This window comes from Leptonotus elevatus, chromosome 8 (genome assembly GCF_054856555.1).
Source record: "Leptonotus elevatus isolate MCC_2025b chromosome 8, RoL_Lele_1.0, whole genome shotgun sequence".
NCBI classification, from domain to species: Eukaryota; Metazoa; Chordata; class Actinopteri; order Syngnathiformes; family Syngnathidae; genus Leptonotus; species Leptonotus elevatus.
This window is the reverse complement of record NC_141246.1, coordinates 21137408-21157037: the sequence shown is the minus strand read 5'-3', so window position 1 is coordinate 21157037 and position 19630 is coordinate 21137408. Positions and strand designations below refer to the sequence as shown.

The following is a 19630-nucleotide window of genomic DNA, read 5'->3' as shown; positions in this document are numbered from 1 at the left end:
TTCTTCAACATACCTGTTTCATATGATTAACACATCCAGTTCTGCATAAACCTGATAATGATCCTCTTCATTATTAATTTCTCCAGGACTCTGGCCCTCCAGGACTGAAATTGCCTACCCATGTTTTAAATAAATAATTATAACTTGGTACTTCAATTTTACCACAACTTTGTTGATAGAACCAACTAATTGACAGAACTATAAAGACAAAGTGGCGAATTGTAAAGACGTGTTTACGTGTTGCCCTCAAACTCTGAGCGATTAAATGATCCTAACTACTCATTTATTAAACCATTACACTCTTGTCTTTATACACTCACAAGAACAGACAAGCACTTGGTCGACAAGAACGGTTTTTCAAGGTCAACTAAAATAAAAAGGTTAAAATGTTATTGAAATATGCACAAATTTTCTAAATTATTGCAGATTTGGAATACTTGATTTCCTTTCCAACAATACATGTTTGGTGAAGATTGACCCAGTAGTAAAAATATAAGGGTTCAAATTAAGGTGGGTCACACCCCTTGTTACAGAAAATGTTAAATTTCAGCGGGGCCACATAGCTCCCAAACCCCCGCTACGATTGACCTAACATTTGAGATTTAGTCACTATCAACAAGTACAGCAAGTTTCATGAAAATCCAAATCTGCTTGGTTAACTTTTTCTGTTTTGTTTTTTTACCGGCATGGAATGACCCTTGGTAGGATTTCTCTGACATTTTTTGCAGTCACATTTTAGAGCACAATCACTGATTAACGGAGAACTTCCACAACATCAGACAAAATGTTACCGAACACATCAAATTTTTTTATTTTTTTTCCATATTCGTATTCATCAAATCCTCAGAGATTAGCAGCTGACGCAAAGTTTTAGCTTTGCACAAGATTGCAGATGCTTGAATAATAACTGTAGTCTACGTCACAACCACGCTATTCAAATCTGTAGTTTTTGCAGGCCTTGGCCTTTCATAAACCACAGAGTTGTCAAACTTAAACATGTCACACATATCACAATGATAATTTTTTTTATTTTAATAATTTTTTAGCTTATATTACATGAATGATTATTGACACTAACCAACAACTTTACAAATGTAATTAACAATGAATCAGTATATGCAGTAATTCATTTTCATTATTATTCATTATAAAATGTAGTGACTTCAATAACCTTAAAACTAATACAGTTCTGGCACAATTATTGGAAATAACTTGATCCGTATCCTCTGCATCTTTTGTTGTTTTGATGTTGAGTGCAGGTGAGAATGTGAACCTGAAGATACTTGGTCAATCACCCTGCCGGAACCCAGCAGCTCCTCCCAGAGAGAGAGAGTGGAGACCACGGCCAATCACAGAGCCCATTGCCTGCCATCAGCGATGTGTCCACCTGGAGCAGCTTTGAGGAAGTCATGCCACATTCTGCCATCTCCAAGACACTCTCACAATTCCAGGGTTCACTTTTAACCTTGCTCCAGTAACCTGGTCACAACGTCTTGCAAACAGGAGCAGATGGAGTTGAGCTCATGGGCCAGTCACAGTCGGCCCAACTGGTATCGACTCTATCCTCTGCTGAGCACACTCATCAAGTGTAAAAGCTTCTTAAGGGATTTTGTTAAAGAGGTCAAATGTGAACACTTACCTGATGAAGATGCTGCTTCAGCATCCAGATCGTTTAGCAGTTGTCTAAAGTAAACGCAACATCCAGTTCAGTTCATCAAACTTTGGAGGAGTTAAGTTCGGTCCTGTGACCTGCCAAACGCTTGCCAAAGAAGCTTTCCCACACTTATCTTTAATGAAACCCATTTTCACTGGCCTGCTTTCCCGCCACCTCGTATGCCGTCCCAGAGACTCCATAATTCCAACGGAGGTGAAGCAGATGGTGAGGCAAAGGTTGTCAAGTCATTACGACAACCCGGCTGTCAACAGGGTCTTATGTGTGGCTTGTTCCCTGACCCCCAGTTTCACGGACTGGAATTCAAGACAGTGAGTGCTCAAGTTGACTTATTGTAAAGTACTGTTGTAGCGTTTTATATTACAGGGTTTCCCCCAGAAAACTTGCCTAGTGGTTAGGGACGGACTTCATCGGATATTCATCGACTGTGCGTACAATGAGCGATGTGTATGTTGAACGACATGCTTAGGCTTTTAAAGCACTGGATTCACTTCACAGGATTCAGATCCTTAGAATTGTCAGAACAAAGCAATATATAATATTAACATTGTAATAGTGGCTCAACCAATCAGAACAAAGCTGACTTGTTTATTTTTATCTGTTCAGAGGAAATTAATGCATATTCTCCACACAGTCTGTGGAGGCAATATTTGAGATTTGGATTGTTATGCTTTGAATTTGATAGATTGTATCGATTATCTCCACGGCAGTGTAGATTATCGCACACACTATAGTTGACCGTGTGGGGGGAAAAATGAAAATAATTTTGAACTTCTTGGGTCATTAAAAAAAATGTTTTTAAAGTCCCAGTGTGTAATAAATGACCACTAGATGTCGCTAGTAGCATAGAATGCAATGAATAGCACTGAATGCAGCCAAAGCGCATGCTGTTAGAAGCACTCACGCTATGGTGGCTCAAAGAGACCACACTTTGCAAGCCTACCACCAATTCATAGTTTGAGTAAGCAAACGAGCATCTCTGCAAGCGACGGGGACTTGGCAGCCGGTGTGAAGCCCAGCGAGCGAAACCGAAAGACCGAGGGAGCCATATTTAGTCGGAGCAGCTAACAAGAGCGGCTAACGGAAGTTAGTCGCAGCTATAGGCTGAAGTGGTTAACAAGAATAGCGAGCTAGCAGGAAAAGCTAAAAACGGGATCAGCAACAACCACCTGCAGCCCCCAGATGTGGAAAGTAAGCGACGGCCAACCCATTGGGTCCAACACTAGATGCAAGCACCACCAAGGCTAACTACAGTTGCAAAGTTGTGCTTTTGGTCATCCGTAGCAGGAAGAAGGCAGCAAAACATGGCAGCCTCTCGTAACGTGAGACTACAGCCATGTAATATTAATTAGTGATTACTAGACCTACGATTATATATTTTTAAAATATATGTTGATGTGATGGAACTTTGTTTTTCATATTATTGAAATCATTAGTGGGTTTGAATTAGTTCACCACTAGATTGCGCAAAAATACACACTGGGGCTTTAAGGAACAAACCCATAAATTTGGTTTAAGACGCCATCAGGACAGCGAAGGATGATGTGAAGACAGGTAAAATGAGGACGTATAGATTGAGCAAAAGGAGCCTCTGACTCGCCAGAGCCAGAGAGTTTTTTGTGGAGAAGCTAAAGCATCAAACAATCTCGCCAAGGTGACTTGAAGATAAGAGTGAAGAGGATGAAGAAGATGAGATGCATGCTTAGAAGTTAGAGTTCCAAATGGGTTCTCCATGAAGTGCAGAGGTTCTACCCAGAACTATGGGCTTCTGAGGAACCCTTTTTTGAAGAAAAAATAAATAAATTATTCAAGGGTTCTTTTGAAGCTAAGGGTTCCTGTAAGAACCATTTCAATACAGAGAACCCTTTTTGAAAGAAGGGGTTCCTCAAGGGCTGTTGAAAACATGGGCATTAGAAGATCCTTACCATCAAATGTTTAGCCATGATGCAGTATTCATTTAGAAATTCTCTGGAAATTTTACAAGGAGAGTATTGAGTACATTTTACTATTTTTAATTTTAATTTTAAAGAAGCTACTCAAGCATTGTGGATCAAACTCACGACTTTCAAGTTGGGAGACAACCACTGTACCACCTGAGCTAAGCAATTCTTGTTTGCCTCTCTACTGCATTGCTGGACTGTCCAAAATGAGGCCAACATACAGGTACGAGGATTCCACCTGGCAATAGCAATATACTAGCACACAGCAGGAGCGGCAAGGCTCAGGTGGTACACTGGCTGTCCACCAACCTGAAGGTTGTGGATTTGTACCTCACTCTTAAAGTAGCCTTTTTTTGTTTAGTTTTTCAATAAACTGGTAGAATGTACTCTCAACGCTCCTTGTAAAATGGACTTAGAATTTCCGAGTGAATACTGAATCATGGCTTAAGTTTTTTCAAGTCTTCTTTGTTCTTCCTTTTTTATCAGTGCACTATGGGACTGAGTTTGTGTGGACATTTAGAATACAGTACAAATATAAATGTAGCAACACAATATACTCTCTGTATATTAATTTTGTTCCTGCTGTTGTAACCCACCCTGGAGGGAGGACTTCATGAGTTCAATTTATTCACTTTTGGAAATTAGGGAGTTTACCTTTTTCCTCTTGGGTATGGGTGGCAGCAGCGGCAGCAGGTAGAGCTGGTTGTCCAGTAACCAGAAGGTCTGCTGTTCAATTCCCACTCTCTCCAAGTTGTGTCGTTGAGTCATTGGGTAAGACATTTTACTGGTACACACAGTGCCACTTACACTGGTGTACCGATGGTGCGACTGTTTGCTGGTGGTTGTGTTGCCCAGGGGAAAAGCTGGATTTTAGTGTGTGCGGGACCTGGGAACTGGCTGCCAGGTTGGTTGCCCTGTGAGAGTTGAATGATGGCTTTGCTACCGAATATACGCTCCGCCCTCTTCAAAACAGGTGTGACATATCAGTGGTGATTACTACTACCCGTCTTCACATGTGAATTTGTATTACAAGCTGGGTTGAAGTGAAACCTCATCAGAAACCTCAAATGATCAAGGTAAGTAAAATCGACTTTATTTCAGGAAGTGTGACTCGAGGACCCTTATGGAGAAAAGTAGACTTTTTTTGCTAGAGTTCGGACAAAAAATACGTGCCTCTGGCTTCAACAAGTGGATTAGGGTGACCCAGAGAAAATATTTATTGCTCAAAGCTTGCTCGTCTTTGTCTCGTGAGACAAATTTGAGAATCTCACCACAGTCCCATTTTACTCTCTCTTTTGTCTCAAACGTTTCTCATTTGTTTCTCCTAAAATTCACCAGGAGAAATAAGGGAGACATAGAAATTAAAGAGGGGAGGGAGTCATACCTGAGACTTAATGGAGATCATTTTGAGATCTAACTTCAAGGAGAAAATGAGCATAAGGAGAAATAAGTGAGACAAATGTGAGAATCTCATCTCAGTCTCATTTTACTCTCCTTTTTGTCTCAAACGTTTCTCATTTGTTTCTCCTAAAATTCACTAGGAGAAATAAGGGAGACATTGCAATTATAGAGGGAAGTCAAACGTGAGACTTACTGGAGATACCTTGGAGATCTCCAAGGAGAAAATGAGCAATACTGAGATACTATTGAGTAAAATCTTAGAAATATTTTTTATTGCTCAAAACATATATTTAAAATTAACATCAAAGGCAAATGTATTCAACTAATTGGCAAAGACAAAACTATAACTAACTAAAACTATCATTATACAAACAATAATGAAAATGTAACCTTTATTCAATCACCTTCATGCATATGAAGTGTTAGGAGAGGTTTCTGTATCATCCGAACACCTAGGGGGGCTGATTGTAAAATACAACTTGACCCCAGTCTCCACAAATATATATATGATTAAATTCATTACTGCTAAATTTTGATCTGGACGTGTCTGCTGCGTTGCGACTAGAATTACCCCAGTACTGGCTTTCCAAGTAAGGGGTGGTCATTAATCGCGTAAAAAAACAACTTTGTGGCGTTAAAGGAACTTTAAATTAACGCACTAATTTTGACACTCCTAATTGCAATAAATGTTTTTTTTTTATTGTACATTTATCACAAATATCTTGTCAGCAGATTGTATGTCGTGGTTACTTGTGATGGGTCGTACAAACCAAGGTTTGGAGTGTGTTGAGGACTCCAGGAATTCATTTGTGACTTTGTTACGGGCCAGCGATGTCGCAAATACGAATTCAAGTGTTTGTTTCTTCTCAGATGTATTGTACTGAAGGAAGCTATCATCAAAAAGTGAAACCAAGTCAATGTTGATAAAATACAATTTCCCAATAAAAGTGAATAAAGTTTTCATCATGTACAGTGTTATCTGAATCTTATGTCAACACTCTTGAGGTTTTAACTTAAACACATATTTCATACATGCCATTAACAACACATTAATCAAGATCAGATTTGATGAATGAATCACACACAGTCAAACAAATAATAGTGTTATTTTCGTGATAAGGGGCGGCATGGCTCAGTGGTAGAGTAGTCGTCTCCCTTCCATGAGGCAAATTCGATCCTCAGCCCTGGTGGCCATGTCGAAGTGTCCTTGAGCAAGACACTGAACCCCCCCATTGCTTGATTTGCTCCCAGTGGACATGGCAGCAGGACCACTGGTGTGTGTGGATGTAAATGGGTGAATGTGAGGCTTAAATTGAAACATTTGAGTTAAAGTAGTTACAACCAAGCCGTCAATTTCCATTATTTCCACGGTGACACTTGCAAAACAGAAAAAAGGTCATCACATATCATTGAAATGGCAATCAGGGTTTTGACCAGCAGGTGTGCATATATGAAACTTTTTTTTTTTAACCAAGATTAAAGGCTTCATTCAGCTTCGTCAGAACATCACTACTTACAATAATAAAAGTAACATTTGTTCAGTTGTTAAATGGATTGTACAAATAGATATGTAATAGATGATGGAAATATATCTGACTTATACCATTACTGGTACAAGTATTTATGTTATGCTGACTCATCAGGCAATTTGACATCAAATGTGACAGCCTGTCTGTTCTTCCTGAGACGGGCTGATTTCTTACAGTGGATAAAGACATACACAGGATGGATGAACACCAGCAGAGTGATCAGAGTGAGGGCAACGTCCACCTGCAACACAAAACAGTTGAGTCAATATTGGTGTCTTTAACACCTGCTCATTTCACCAAAACAAGTTCCATAGAATTTCGTATTGGTTGCATTAGGTAGATGTTCTCCTGTTAGAAAAAGCAAACCGTCCACATTTTATGTATCTAAATAAATTAACCGCAAGCCGACAACATGCAAAAAGTAAAGTGTGTGAGCTTGCTGACGGGGTGGACATTGATGGATAGGATTTAAAGGGCATATGGTGGACATTCACTTAGCAACATGATTACGTTCGCAAGATGGCTGTTGACTGTTTAACAAAAGACACGTTTGACAACATCCAGCTTCACACATAATAATTACAAAACAAGCGAAAATAGCCGCCGTTTAAGGAAATACAAAATGCTAGTTACTTTTTTAAATAGGCAGTCCCCTCATGACAGGGAGGACAGCAATTTCAGGGACACATGCAAAACATTTAATATGTTTATGAACCTAGAACATACAGTTAGTTGTGCCTTGAGATACAAATTTAATTTGTGCCATGACCACACTTGTAACTCAGAACTCTTAAACAGTCTTTCTCCATTGAAATTAATGGAAATATTGGACTATTGATCTATTTCAGTAACCGCCCGCCCGCCCCTAAAAAAGTTTGCAATGTGCTTTTAATAAGGAAAATAGCAGCTTAGTCGCAGTATAAAACGGTCATGCAGACAAATGTTTCACTTAGCTTATTGTAAGTGCCTCAAAATGTATTTTTGTTTTTCTTCGTTATGTATGTTTTTGTTAACTTATATAATGTTTTTGTTGTTTTGTTTTGTCGTGTATGTTTTTCTTTGTTATATAAAAACTGTAAATTATTTTTTCATATTTTTGGGTTTTAGAGGATCACCCACCCCCCTCCATGTTGGCATCGATTATACGCACATTTTAACTATCGGGCCAGCACATTTAAGTTTTTAATAAAATTGATCTGACTTCAAATCAAAAAACGTTTGTATTGCACATCTCCAGTTGGAACTTAAACTTGATCATGTTTACATCGACAGCAGTATTTTGATATGATGAAACCAGTGAGACAGAAATGTTTTCCCAAACAAGGTGAAGAAGAAAATTCACAGCTAGATGATCGAAAAAGCATGAGTTGCCGGGGTAAAATGGCCAATCGTCAGGTTATTGCTGTCCATCGGTAACAACAAACACTCATACGTTGTGTCTACTATTACTTACATAAAAAGGATCTCCATCAAGAGGTCCTTTAACCAACGCAAAGCAGGGGTACTGAAGTAGTGAGATTACCGCCGACGTAGACATAACAAGGCCATACACCTTTCCAAAGTGACAAGCTGGAAAACTGAGGAAACACAAAGACAGTTGAAGCAGTCAGTAAACATGACCCTTTTGGCACCTGAACAATTTGTCACAATCTGTTTGTTTTTCACTCACGCAATGTTAACGAAGGCTGCATTCCCCCCGTAGATGAAGGAGCGATTAATGACTTGGAGAACAAAGGTGAAGTACTGCAAAGGCAGGGAGGAAATGGAGACACACAAGGAAAAGAGAAGGCACTGCAGGGCGGTCAGGAATAGTGACAGCAAGGAAGAGCGCAGGTCGGCCTCCTGCTCTGTTTCTCCTACACACAGAGACAATTATGGGGAGAGATTTGTCTCAAAATTATTCACACAGAAATCAGATCCGCAAATGATATCCGTGATTTTCACATCCACAATTATATCTGTGATTTACACATTACTGTATTCATGTTGTGTGGCATTAATCATGACTTATTTGTAAATATTCAATTCTGCTTGTGAATTGTTGCGTTTATGGATAAGCAGGCCCACACTTTTATTTTTGAGACAGACCCCACAGTTTCAAGATATTCACACACGGGTTCCAAACATTGACGTGTGGAAAGGCCTAACCCTCCTCTGTCCACTAGGAGGCAGTGGTGCTGTCTCCAGTGAATTGAATGAGTCATCTTCCATTTTTTGTTTGAAAATTGACAAATCTACAAGTAGGCTTTATCTGATCTTCTATCATGTGTTTAACCTGAATCGGGAAACAAAATAAGACTGCATTTTCGAGCTTGATTTGCCTTGACACGGAAGACGTTTTTAACTCATTCACTGCCATTGACGGCTATGGACGTCAAAAATTCATTTGAACTATTTCTATTAGTTTAAAATGTTTTCCACTTTTGTTAACAAGAGTATGAAAACCTAGAAATAATTACTGTGCATTTAGAACAGATATGAAATTTTTGATAATCGTGAGTTAACTATTGAAGTTATGCGATTAATTACAATAAAAAAAATTAATCAATTTCATCGTTTGGTTTTGATATGTGTACTGTATATACTGTATATTTATGATTTGGCGGCGACCAGCTGTCTCGCTTACATGAAACCAAGAAATGGGTGTGTGCAGTGGAGTTCCTGGCCGCATTGCTTAAAGAAACGTCTACATCTGTTGGCCAATCAGATGACAGTGACGTCACGGCCCTACTCGGCCTGCATTCTAGGACCAAGTTGAAAGCGGTTCTGAGGAAGGGTTCCATTGTAACCACACAACCCCCCCAAAAAACATCATGGAAAAACGACCAGGCAGGGTGGAACCAGGCTCCTGAACCAGTACAATGGATGAGGGGCTTTGACCCCTGATTTACCAGGAGCAAGAGGCTTTCCCTTGTGTCTGTCCAATATGAGTCCATTCCAGGGTGCACACAACACTCCACACAGCTGTGTCATGGCAAAGGCATTGATGTAATGACTCACTGAGGGAGGTAGAATGCACACAGAACCAGCAAAAATAAACAATTGCATGTCATGTTAATCAGTAGGTGGGTTTCCATCCACCTATTTTTATTCAAATGTTCAAGAATGGCAAAAAAGAAACTGAATGGAAACGCCAGAAATTCGAAAAAAGGCCCAAAATTCGCCCCAAAATTTTACGCTTGGAGGGGGTGGTTTTTGAAGCGTATCGAAAAAAGGAAAATGCGCATTTTGGCGATGGAAACAGGTTTTGCAAATAAGCGACTACAAGACCGGATATACGTCGCACGTTTTAACCAATACACGTCACACGCACATTTGTAGTCATAATAAATGGTGGATGATAAAGTAAGATATGATTGGGGAGACGAAGAAACACGATTATTTTTGTAATTAATTAAAGAAAAATACATTAATGCAATTTTAGATGGCTTTATTAACATCAGCTCTCTCAATGTAACGACACAATTTACTTACATGCGGGAGGGAAGCCAACAAGACAAACTACTTCCGTTCAGTCCGTAAAACCAACATTCCCACCTGGAACTCCCCTTTGTCCCAAAGTTCCGTCACAACAACGTCATCTCGCAAAAGAAGAGCGGATGTAAACGGGCATAAATTGCATGTCCGTTTTGCGCATTTTCACAAAATTCGCATACAAATTTTGAAACATTTGGATGGAAACCTGACTTGTAACAAGCATTTTTACCCAGGTTGGCGTCATTTTTGGCCAGGCGGACGAGCATGGGATTGAGGGTGCTGATGAAGAGGTAATGTCTCAACTGCATGATGGACAACCATAACAGGTGACACACGAAGAACCAGGACAGCACGCAACTCTTGAAACTTGGCACTAAATCAGGGTTAGAACCGTAAAGGAAAAAAAAGTGTTCTGGGTTAAACATACTGTTGTTAGATTCATCGCAAAAATAACATTCAGCGGCATTTTCTATACCACGTGTCCTCATAAAGATTGCGGATTATCTGGAGTTTAAATCCAATCTGATTTTGGGTGAGAGGCAGGATATGCCCTGGAGTCTGATACACTGGAACAGATGTAATCCCCAATTATACCTTTGCAAAAACTAATTTGAGAAAGGTATTGTATTAAAAGTGTGCATACAGTATAATATTGCAATATAGCCCATTGTGTTCATTGATTAGTATGTCTACTATTGTGGTTGTATTTTACTGTGATTTAGAACTGCATTGCATCATACTGCACTGTGTCCGATGTTTTGTCACATTTACCAAAATCATGGCAATAGACCTAGTGAAATTTTACACTCACATATTATCATCAATGTTTTCCAAGATGTTAACTACTATTACCTTCTGCAGTCCTATTGACTTGTGTCTCCTCCTCGGATGAGTTCATCCTGTAACTTGGCTTTCTTGAAACTGGCAGGGCTTTATCACTCATCCTCTGCTCCACGTTGCCGGGGTTGCTTTTTCCACATTTCAATCTATGAAATCAGTAATGTAACATTTAAACAGTATAGTGTACAGGAAAGACAGAGATTACGTTCTTACCCATAGGTGTAGTATTGTGTTAGGGGGTAGGGGATCCGTGTCCTGGGCATCAGAATGAGTGTCCGCACAACGTGTATTATGGAGCACAAGGACATAACGAGGAAGGAGGAGCGCAATGAAATGCCTTGTTCATGTAGAACCTGCACAGTAGATGAGGAGTGATGTTTAAAAACAAAGCCATGACTTTATTTATTTATTTCTATATTAAAACGCATTTTAATTGTTTCTTGCTGTGTATATTCTAATTCCTTGAGGTGGTCTGTTTAGGGCATTTGTTAGCCATAAGCAAGTAGGTTCTGTTGTGGTTGTGATTTTTGTCCATTGTGATTGCAATGTTGATCAACACCCTTCTCTATTCACCAGGGCAGTGTGAGAGGGCGGGGCAGAGCTGATGGAGAGCGGGGCTCGTTCAGCAGGACATCAGCAATCCCTCGGCTTCTCAAGCCGGCTCCAAATGCTCCACCTGTGCCAGACGGTTTTTGCCCCAAGATCACTCAACCCTGCTTTCCAGTTGCTCTCCAGCCTGTTTCTCGACTTGAGATTTATGTTGATTTTACCCTCGTGGTGATTTTGTGCTTTTAACCTTTTGCAAGAAGAAGGTGATTTTTCGTTTGTGCTCAATAAACTTTTGTTCACGATTCTGCATCTGGGTCCTTGCCATTGACCACACCGTCACAGGTTCGAATCATAATAGGTTAGAATCTTAATATCATACACTGTATGCAATTCCGTTTTTGGATTGAACTACTGAAATAAATTACATCCAAAATATTCAAATTTATTGAGACATGCCTGTAAATACACACACACATATACATATCTATATGCACACCAGTTTACGAGAGAGTTGACCTTAATGATGAGAAACACCGCTGAGGAAGAGTCAAAGGCACCACTGTAGAGAGTGATGATGGTGGAGCGATGAGCTGCAAACAGGTTGCCCACCTTTTATGATACACAAAGACACAAATCATAGCGGATTTCTTTACACTGTATATCATTTGTTTCATTACAAGCAACCTGATTGGACAAAAATCTTACATCTACTCCTGAAGGCGTTGCAGCCAAGACAATTGTTACAAAATCAAAATAATTCATTGTTGGAAATGGATTAATACAATTTCATGGAACAAATATTATAATTTAATTGTCATATGTATTATTATTATAATATATTGGATTGTATATGTGTTTCTGACCACCTGCCACTGCCACCATCCTACCCACAGCCACCACGTAAATGAGTTAAGAGTGATGTATTATACGGTAAATCTACCTGCATGTTTGTCATAAGGAGCAGAATCCCCCCCACAGCAATGCAGGACAGTGCAGGGTAAAGTAGGATTGAAAGTGCTGGGGGGGGGGGAAAGGTGGTCAAATGGGTTAATATATCTATTAAATATACACTTTTTTTAGTTAAGGTGTCAAGGTTACATGTAGATCTCCACTCCGCTCCAAAAGTATTGGAACAGATATTATAGATATAATAGAGATAAAAAATGTAGAAGACTTAATATTTAGTTGCAAATCATTTCATATAACAGCATCAAGCCCATTGACATGACCAAACTTTTCTTCTTTTGTGATGCTGTTCCAGGCATTTTAATTTAGCTTCTTTTTCATTTTGGTTTGTTTTATAGGGTTACTATATTCAGTCTCCTTTTTGACAAGTACAATTCATATTCTAAGTTAAGTCTGAGATTGACTTGTCCTGTCTGAAATATTCCACTGAACAAAATGGTCCCTTGAACTTTGGCAACATATTTTTTTTTGTCTTTGTAAATGTCATAAAATGTTGTTAGTGAACCTGTTTCAATGCAATGTCACAGAATTTGGCTCCTGAAGGTCTTAAGGTGAAATTAGTTCTCTCTGAGAATTTCTCTCATATTCAAACCACAAGAAAATGTCTAGTATGTAGCAACAGAAATTGCCCTTGATGTTAGAATACTTTTGGAGGGGAGTGGCCTGATTTACTGGATTTCAACAAAACAATGTTTCAAAGACCTTTCTAATAATGGTTCTGACTGGACCACCGCATTGCATTTTTACATTACAGTATAGGTTGTGCATTGTGCATATGTGTGTGTTAGTTGGCACCTACTTGCATTAGAAATTGTCACAAGCAGGGTTCCGGTAGTGTAAAGAGATCTGGAGATAAAGTAAAAACACAAGCCTTAATTTTGATGTTGTTTTTTATGCTCAAGAAAAATTAAAAGGGAAAATATTACAATCATAATTACAAATTGGCTCCAAATTAGCCAGGCAAACATTTTGACATCAAGAGGACATTGTTGGACATGTTTGTTTTAGGTCAGGCAACAAGGCTAATTCTGTCAGTTGTAAGGCCAACCTGGTCTCAATGGAATACGGTCTCACAAGAGACCCTTCAAATGTAAAGAGGAAAAACTCACATTGCCAGCAGCCTGGTTATCATTGTGCCAAAGTGATCAAAGAGGAAGCCGGAAAACAGATTGATAAAGTTGTTGAGGAAAGATGCAATGGTGAAGACCAGAGCAAACTGCTCATCCTGACTACTGCAGTCTGCCAAGAAGAGACAAAGGCAAAAACACACACATTAGGTCTCACTAGGAAGCAACTGAGAATAAAAAAAACAACAATTGGAGTTAAGATTTTGGAGATGGCAAGAAAGGCCAACGTACTGTATCTCTGTTTCAGGCGAATAGCTACAGCACATAAGTTTTCTTTCTTTTTATACATGAAATAAACGTTCCAAAAACGCTGGCAACAAAAGACTGGGAAATGTGAAGTGTCCACAGGTGAACTGGTTAGTTGATAACAGGCCATTTGGGGAGTTCATCATCTATGGTACATAATATCAAAAGATTCTGTAAATCTGGAGAAATTTCTGCACATAAGCAACAAGGACACAAACCAACAATGAATGCTGGTGACCTTTGATCCCTCAGGTGGCAATGCAGTAAACACTTGATGCAAAGTGGAAAAGTGTGCTGTGGTCTGACGAGTCCACATTTGGAACCGTTTTGGAAAATCAGGGACATCAAGTGCTCTGAGCCAAAGAGGAAAAGGACCATCCATGATCTCATAACAAATTAGTCAATCATGTCAATTGTCTACATGAGGGACCTCCTAGTCGTAGTCGTTTCTCGCTATAGGCCAAGTAGGCGGCTGCCAAGGGCCCCAAGCTCTATGTGTAGCCTTACCTGAGGAAGACAAAAATGTCTTGTCTTTATCTGTCGCTAATATTTTGTTTATTACATCACTTTTATGCTTAAATAAACATAGGACATAAATAAAATGAACTGTGATGATAGGCAGTGGCTGCTGTTTTTGTGTCACGAGAAAGATTGACAGCCACCCATCTACCTTTCCCGTTAGCGAGAGTACCAAACAAAACAGACACCGTAATGCCATCAAAAAGAAGTTATCTCAGCGGTGCGGAAAATCGGAAGAAAAAGAAAACTGAAGAAGAAAACCGGTCAAAGGAGAGAGGTAAGGCACTTGTTGGTGATGGATAGTTGGAGGCGAAACTCCATTTTATTTTTTAGCAAGTTTGTTTATTTGTTTTTTTAGCCAGCTTGCTAGCCTCGGGCATTTATTTATAGATGTTAACCTGCCCTTGGTCAGCCCCTAGTTCAACTCATATGTAAATTATTGTAGAAAATGCTTAAAAGTGACAAATTTGTAATTGGGTACAAGCATTAAAAATACACTGTACATCACAATGTTTAATATAAAAACAGATTAATTTTAATATTCTGTATTACTGCAATATTACTGTAATTTAAAAAAAATTAACTATTCACTCATGGTCTATTTGCTTGATAACCTAAGGAGCTCTTTTAAGTTAGTTTGTTTTCCTTGTTGCACTTTAAAATTGAGTTTGTTTTGTTGTGTTTTATTTAAATTAAACATTTGTCTAAGCACTCAAAAGATGTTTCATTTTAACTGTACTCTGTTTTGCTCATAAAGTGTAATAGATTGTGGCATCTTAGGAGACCATGTAAAGGGTTTAGAAATCTCTTCATTGTAGTTTGGCAAACTAGGGCCCCCCCAAACAGCATCTTGCCTAGGGCCCCCATGAAACTAGAACCGGCCCTGCTCCTAGTTCAATCCTCGAGAGCCAGCCTGGTTTCCATAGCTCTCCTCCTCCAACACAGCTGAATCAAATGATCAGCGAGCTCTGCAGAAGCCTGATAATGATCTGATGTTAGGATTCAGGTGTGTCGGAGGAGGGAGACACGGAAAACAGGTTGGATAAGGGCTCTCGAGGTCTACATTATGAAAAGCGCATGTGTGGGTGGCCAAGTTGCATCATGGGCAAGCAGCCGTGGCAGCGTCACCCTCAATGTGATTGTTGTTGTGTTAGTCTTATTTCTGAAAACTACAACAGGCACTGCTCGGCTACCTGTTCCTTAGGACCCTCTACACTGTAAAAAATGAGGCGTTAGCTCAACGTTTAAAAAAAGAAGAAACAATGTAATTATTCCCAGACATTTGTAACATTACAAAGACAAGACTCCTTATCCATGTCCCTCAGGAGATGTCTTGACTGCAAAACTTGCACAAAACTTCCACTGGATCCCCCCGACCCCCAACAATATATATTGTGTCTCTTACCTTTAACAGCGGTTGTACCATTGCTGTCTTGATCACTGTCACACAGCTGACTGAAGTAGCCATCTTTCTTCAACACAAACACCAGGGAGGCATACCCAAACAGGACACCAGCGAAACAGAGACACTCAAGCATCCCAGAGACCAAGGTCAGCCTGTAGAGCAGCCTCGTACCAGTCTTGTGACTCTGCATGCTTCACTTTCTTCTGCTTCCAAAAGTTCAAATGATCAGTCAAGGTTGAGCTTTTTCTTGGCTTTTAATTTGTTCCCATGCTTTCTTTGAAACACTGTATTCTTCTCATTTGGAATCTCCACATAAGTCCAGATATCTACAACACAGACAGGAGAAAAAAAAAAGAGATTGAAAGCCCAAGCACCACAAACAGTCATTTCTCTGTTTTTATGTGCATTTTTTTTCAAAATAATCAATTTTTTATTGTCTTGTTTTTTCAAACCCGTGGTTTGACTGGCAACCAATTCAGGGTGTACCCCGCCTACTGCCCGAAGCCAGCTGGGATAGGCTCCAGCACCCCGCGACCCTTGTGAGAAATAAGCGATTCAGAAATTGGATGGATGGATGTTTTTTTCAAATTATAAATATGAACGACATACAGTACCAATGAAATACACAAAATACAAACATTTGCAGTGCATACATGAAACCAAATGAAATCATAAGCGCAACATTAACTCCGTATTGTTATGTCTTGACAGAATATTGAACAAACACTGTAAAATACGGTGGATTCCAACTAGTCACTGAGAATAGCGAAAGTCTGCACAAAATTCATGGTCATTATAAATAGACACACACACTCACACCTATAGGAACAATTTAGTGTTTAACCAACAATGCATGCTTTTGAAATGTGGCAGGAAACCCTAACTGGAGAAAACCCACGCGGGCATGGGAAGAATATACAATATAATATATATATATAATGTCCCTGATGCCAAATTCACTGGAATACAAGTTAAAGAACATATTAATGTTCAATTGAAGAGATGGTTTGAGTGTGGTTGTGATGGTTTTTCTTCCCCTCAAAACATCTTCCTATGCAACAGTTCCTGACATTCTCCAGTTTCAACATACTTACGTCTTTGGCAGTTGTTGGGAGTAAATTGTTATTGCTTTGTGTGTGTGTGTGTGTGTGTGTGGGTGTGTGTGTGTGTGTGTGGGGTGTGTGTGTGTGTGTGTGTGTGTGTGTGTGTGTGTGTGTGTGTGTGTGTGTGTGTGTGTGTGTGTGTGTGTGTGGGTGTGTGTGTGTGTGTGTGTGTGTGTCGATCGCAATTCTACTCAGAAATTCAAGAAACACGCGCTATACTTCAATTCTTTCAAGTATTTTATCTTTCCCGTTTATAAGGCTGTTAGCTTAATTCAAAAAATGTCCTACAGATTCCATTCATGTCACAGCATGCCACGATTTTTATGAAAGGCAAGAAAATAAAAAAATCAGGCGGTAGTAAACAAGGCAGGTCCGAACAACAGTGGCAAAGCCATTTTAGCATTTTTTTCCTCGCCATTCATTATTGTCGTCCGGCAGTCGGGGAAGGGGCCAAACGCCAAACAAAAAAAAAAAGAAAGAAAGAAAGAAAGAATATTAATGATCTCCTCGGGACGGCGGTGGCCGGCAAGGGATCATGATTGTCATCTATAGGAGCATGCCTGCCCCCCAACAAAATATTTGCTACATATGAAGGTGAAAGGCTCATTTCGCTGGCATTAAACTGCTCTTTTGGACGTCCGCACAAGTTGATCCCTCTGAAATGTTGGCTTCGGGAAACTAATTACATCCCATATGTGAACTGTCATATAGTGTCTCTGGAGTCGTTTCTGCTCTGCAAGTTCCATAACATCAGTGATTACTCGGCATGAACATGCAAACTCCACCCAGGAAGGCCGAAGCCCGGACTCGATCTTACATCCTCTGCACTTGGAGGCGGACGTGCAAAACAACCCATTAAGAGTTTATTTCATGCAATTTTAAGGAAAATGCTATATTGGGATACAAAGTTTTATCTTTAAAGTTATCTGTCATTGTTTTTCTCTGGGCAAATTTCTTGACGATTTAAATAACTATATGGCTATAGAAGTCAATTATGTAATAAAAAATAACTTATTTAAATAGGTATCTTAGTCTTAATTAAGGTGTTGACTTCAGAATGACTTCACTCTCACTCCAACGCATGTGTAAATAATAAATGGCCTCAATTCTAGTGTATAATTACTGTATTAGCCAGTCAGTTATCGCCAGGCGCTCATGCCGATTATTCTAAATATACATGTTGACACAACAAAGTGCGCAGGTTTCGTCATAGACGGTTTTCTAACGGTCATGACGCGCACAGCTACTTCCACAAACCACCACAGAATGTAGATATAATAGACGTTTACTGAACGACAATTACCTTCTAGTGCTGCTGAAGTCCAACCATCATTGTAGTAGTTGAGTGACGCGATCCGCGCGCGAGCTGCAACTGTGCGCAATCCGCTTCAGCGTGTGGGGGCGGGCGGGCGGGCGGGAATGAACATGACGACCGGCTCTCATTCAAGTCGTACGTGGGTGACGGAGGAGGAATACTGTGAGCGCGGAGAGCGACGACCAATCACTGTAACGTTCAAGTGACTGTGTTCACATCTCAAAAGCGAAACAACTCAGACTGTACTGTGCTGTACATGATGTAAAACTACATTTTTACGTTTGCCTTTCACTTGTCAGCTACACTGACAACGTTTTGACCACTTGCACAATTTAATTTGATCTGTTGCAATTCATCTCTCTCTCTCTCTCTCTCTCTCTCTCTCTCTCTCTCTCTCTCTCTCTCTCTCTCTCTCTCTCTCTCTCTCTCTCTCTCTCTCTCTCTCTCTCTCTCTCTTCGCTCTCGATTTTTTTTAAGTCATGTGTTTTTGAAATGCTAAAAAAAAAAAAAAAAATTATAAAATAATAATCTATGTACAATTAGTGTACCATTTTAGAATGCCGGTAAACATCAACAACAGCCAGGATAGGGGTGGAAGAAAATTGAGTGAATATTGTTAACATGAACTGAAATAAGGATAAATCTGGTTGCATTTAGGGCAGTGCTGTTCAATTATTTTCTGTTACGCCCTCTCTCATCCAAGAAAATGAAAACATTTTATTCCCCAACTCAACTCTCTGCAGTGACTATAAATAATGGCCTTTGTTATAAGTACACTGATGTATAACATTGCATCCTTATTAACATTAAGGGAAATTAAACATAATGATAAAAAAAATAGAAAACACAAAGAAATAGGTCAACTTAGAACAAAAAAATAACTTTATTAACATGTTTTTTTTTGTATGTCCAAAAAAATTGAAGTGCATGAATTTACCTGAAAGTTAATAAATAACTGGTTGGGTTTGGTTTGGTTGGTTTATTGAACATATAAACATAGAAAATCATAAAACACATTACAAGTTTAAAATATAAGTTGAAGTAAAAAAAAAAAAAAGAATAGGAAGAAAGAAAAGAGTTTACATGTTCAAAAGAGAGTAGGAAGAAGTTAAAAACGTATTTAGTCCTACCTCTTATGTTTTGACTTATTTCAATAGATACAATAATAGGTTAATATATTTCAATGAAAGAAAATGTATAAACCTGTTCGTGTATACAACTGCACTTTGACATGTACGTACATTTGTCAGTAGCATATATACATGTAATTCATAGGCATACACCATAATAATTCATCCTCATTTTCGCATATACAATTTTCATTACACTCATACTGATAAATCGAAAGAAATGACACAATTTCTGCAGTTTCGCCAGCTCAAGTCTGATTTAAATAATTTTCTTGAACTTTGCTTTTAATCATTTTTTTTTAATTTCAGCAAGTGACTAGCATCTTTTCAGGTCACTACCAAAATTATTCCACAAATTGACACTCTTACAGAAACACACCTTTGCTTAATATTTTTTTGTGTTAAATTTTT

General features: G+C 39.2%; 1 protein-coding gene and 1 long non-coding RNA gene across 3 annotated transcripts; one reads left to right on the top strand and one right to left on the bottom strand.

Annotated features, from left to right (window-relative positions):
* Nucleotides 1–5263: 5263 nt before the first annotated feature.
* slc43a3a (solute carrier family 43 member 3a) lies at nt 5264–18229 on the bottom strand. 2 transcript variants are annotated; one of them, XM_086083593.1, is made up of 13 exons: nt 18078–18229; nt 15672–15997; nt 13484–13613; nt 13174–13220; nt 12349–12425; nt 11925–12017; nt 11073–11212; nt 10872–11005; nt 10249–10392; nt 9434–9541; nt 8212–8398; nt 7996–8119; nt 5264–6783 (listed from the first exon to the last, which is right to left on the bottom strand). In XM_086083593.1, the coding sequence occupies exons 2-13, from the start codon at nt 15859–15861 to the stop codon at nt 6640–6642; spliced, it is 1518 nt and encodes a 505-aa protein (XP_085939719.1). In that variant the 5' UTR covers nt 15862–15997; nt 18078–18229; the 3' UTR covers nt 5264–6639. The 2 variants fall into 2 exon arrangements, with proteins under 2 accessions (XP_085939719.1, XP_085939720.1); XM_086083594.1 differs by lacking the exon at nt 9434–9541.
* LOC147170184 (uncharacterized) lies at nt 10109–11710 on the top strand. The gene is made up of 2 exons (XR_015095854.1): nt 10109–10309; nt 11436–11710. It is a non-coding gene; the product is annotated as an uncharacterized LOC147170184 (long non-coding RNA).
* Nucleotides 18230–19630: the final 1401 nt, after the last annotated feature.

Coding starts and splice junctions, on each gene's coding strand:
- slc43a3a (XM_086083593.1), bottom strand. CDS start 15,861: ATGCAGAGTCACAAGACTGGTACGAGGCTGCTCTACAGGCTGACCTTG. Junction 13,614..15,671: donor TGGTACAACCGCTGTTAAAG/GTAAGAGACACA, acceptor TCTTCTTGGCAG/ACTGCAGTAGTCAGGATGAG. Junction 6,784..7,995: donor TTGATGGAGATCCTTTTTAT/GTAAGTAATAGT, acceptor TTTGTGTTGCAG/GTGGACGTTGCCCTCACTCT.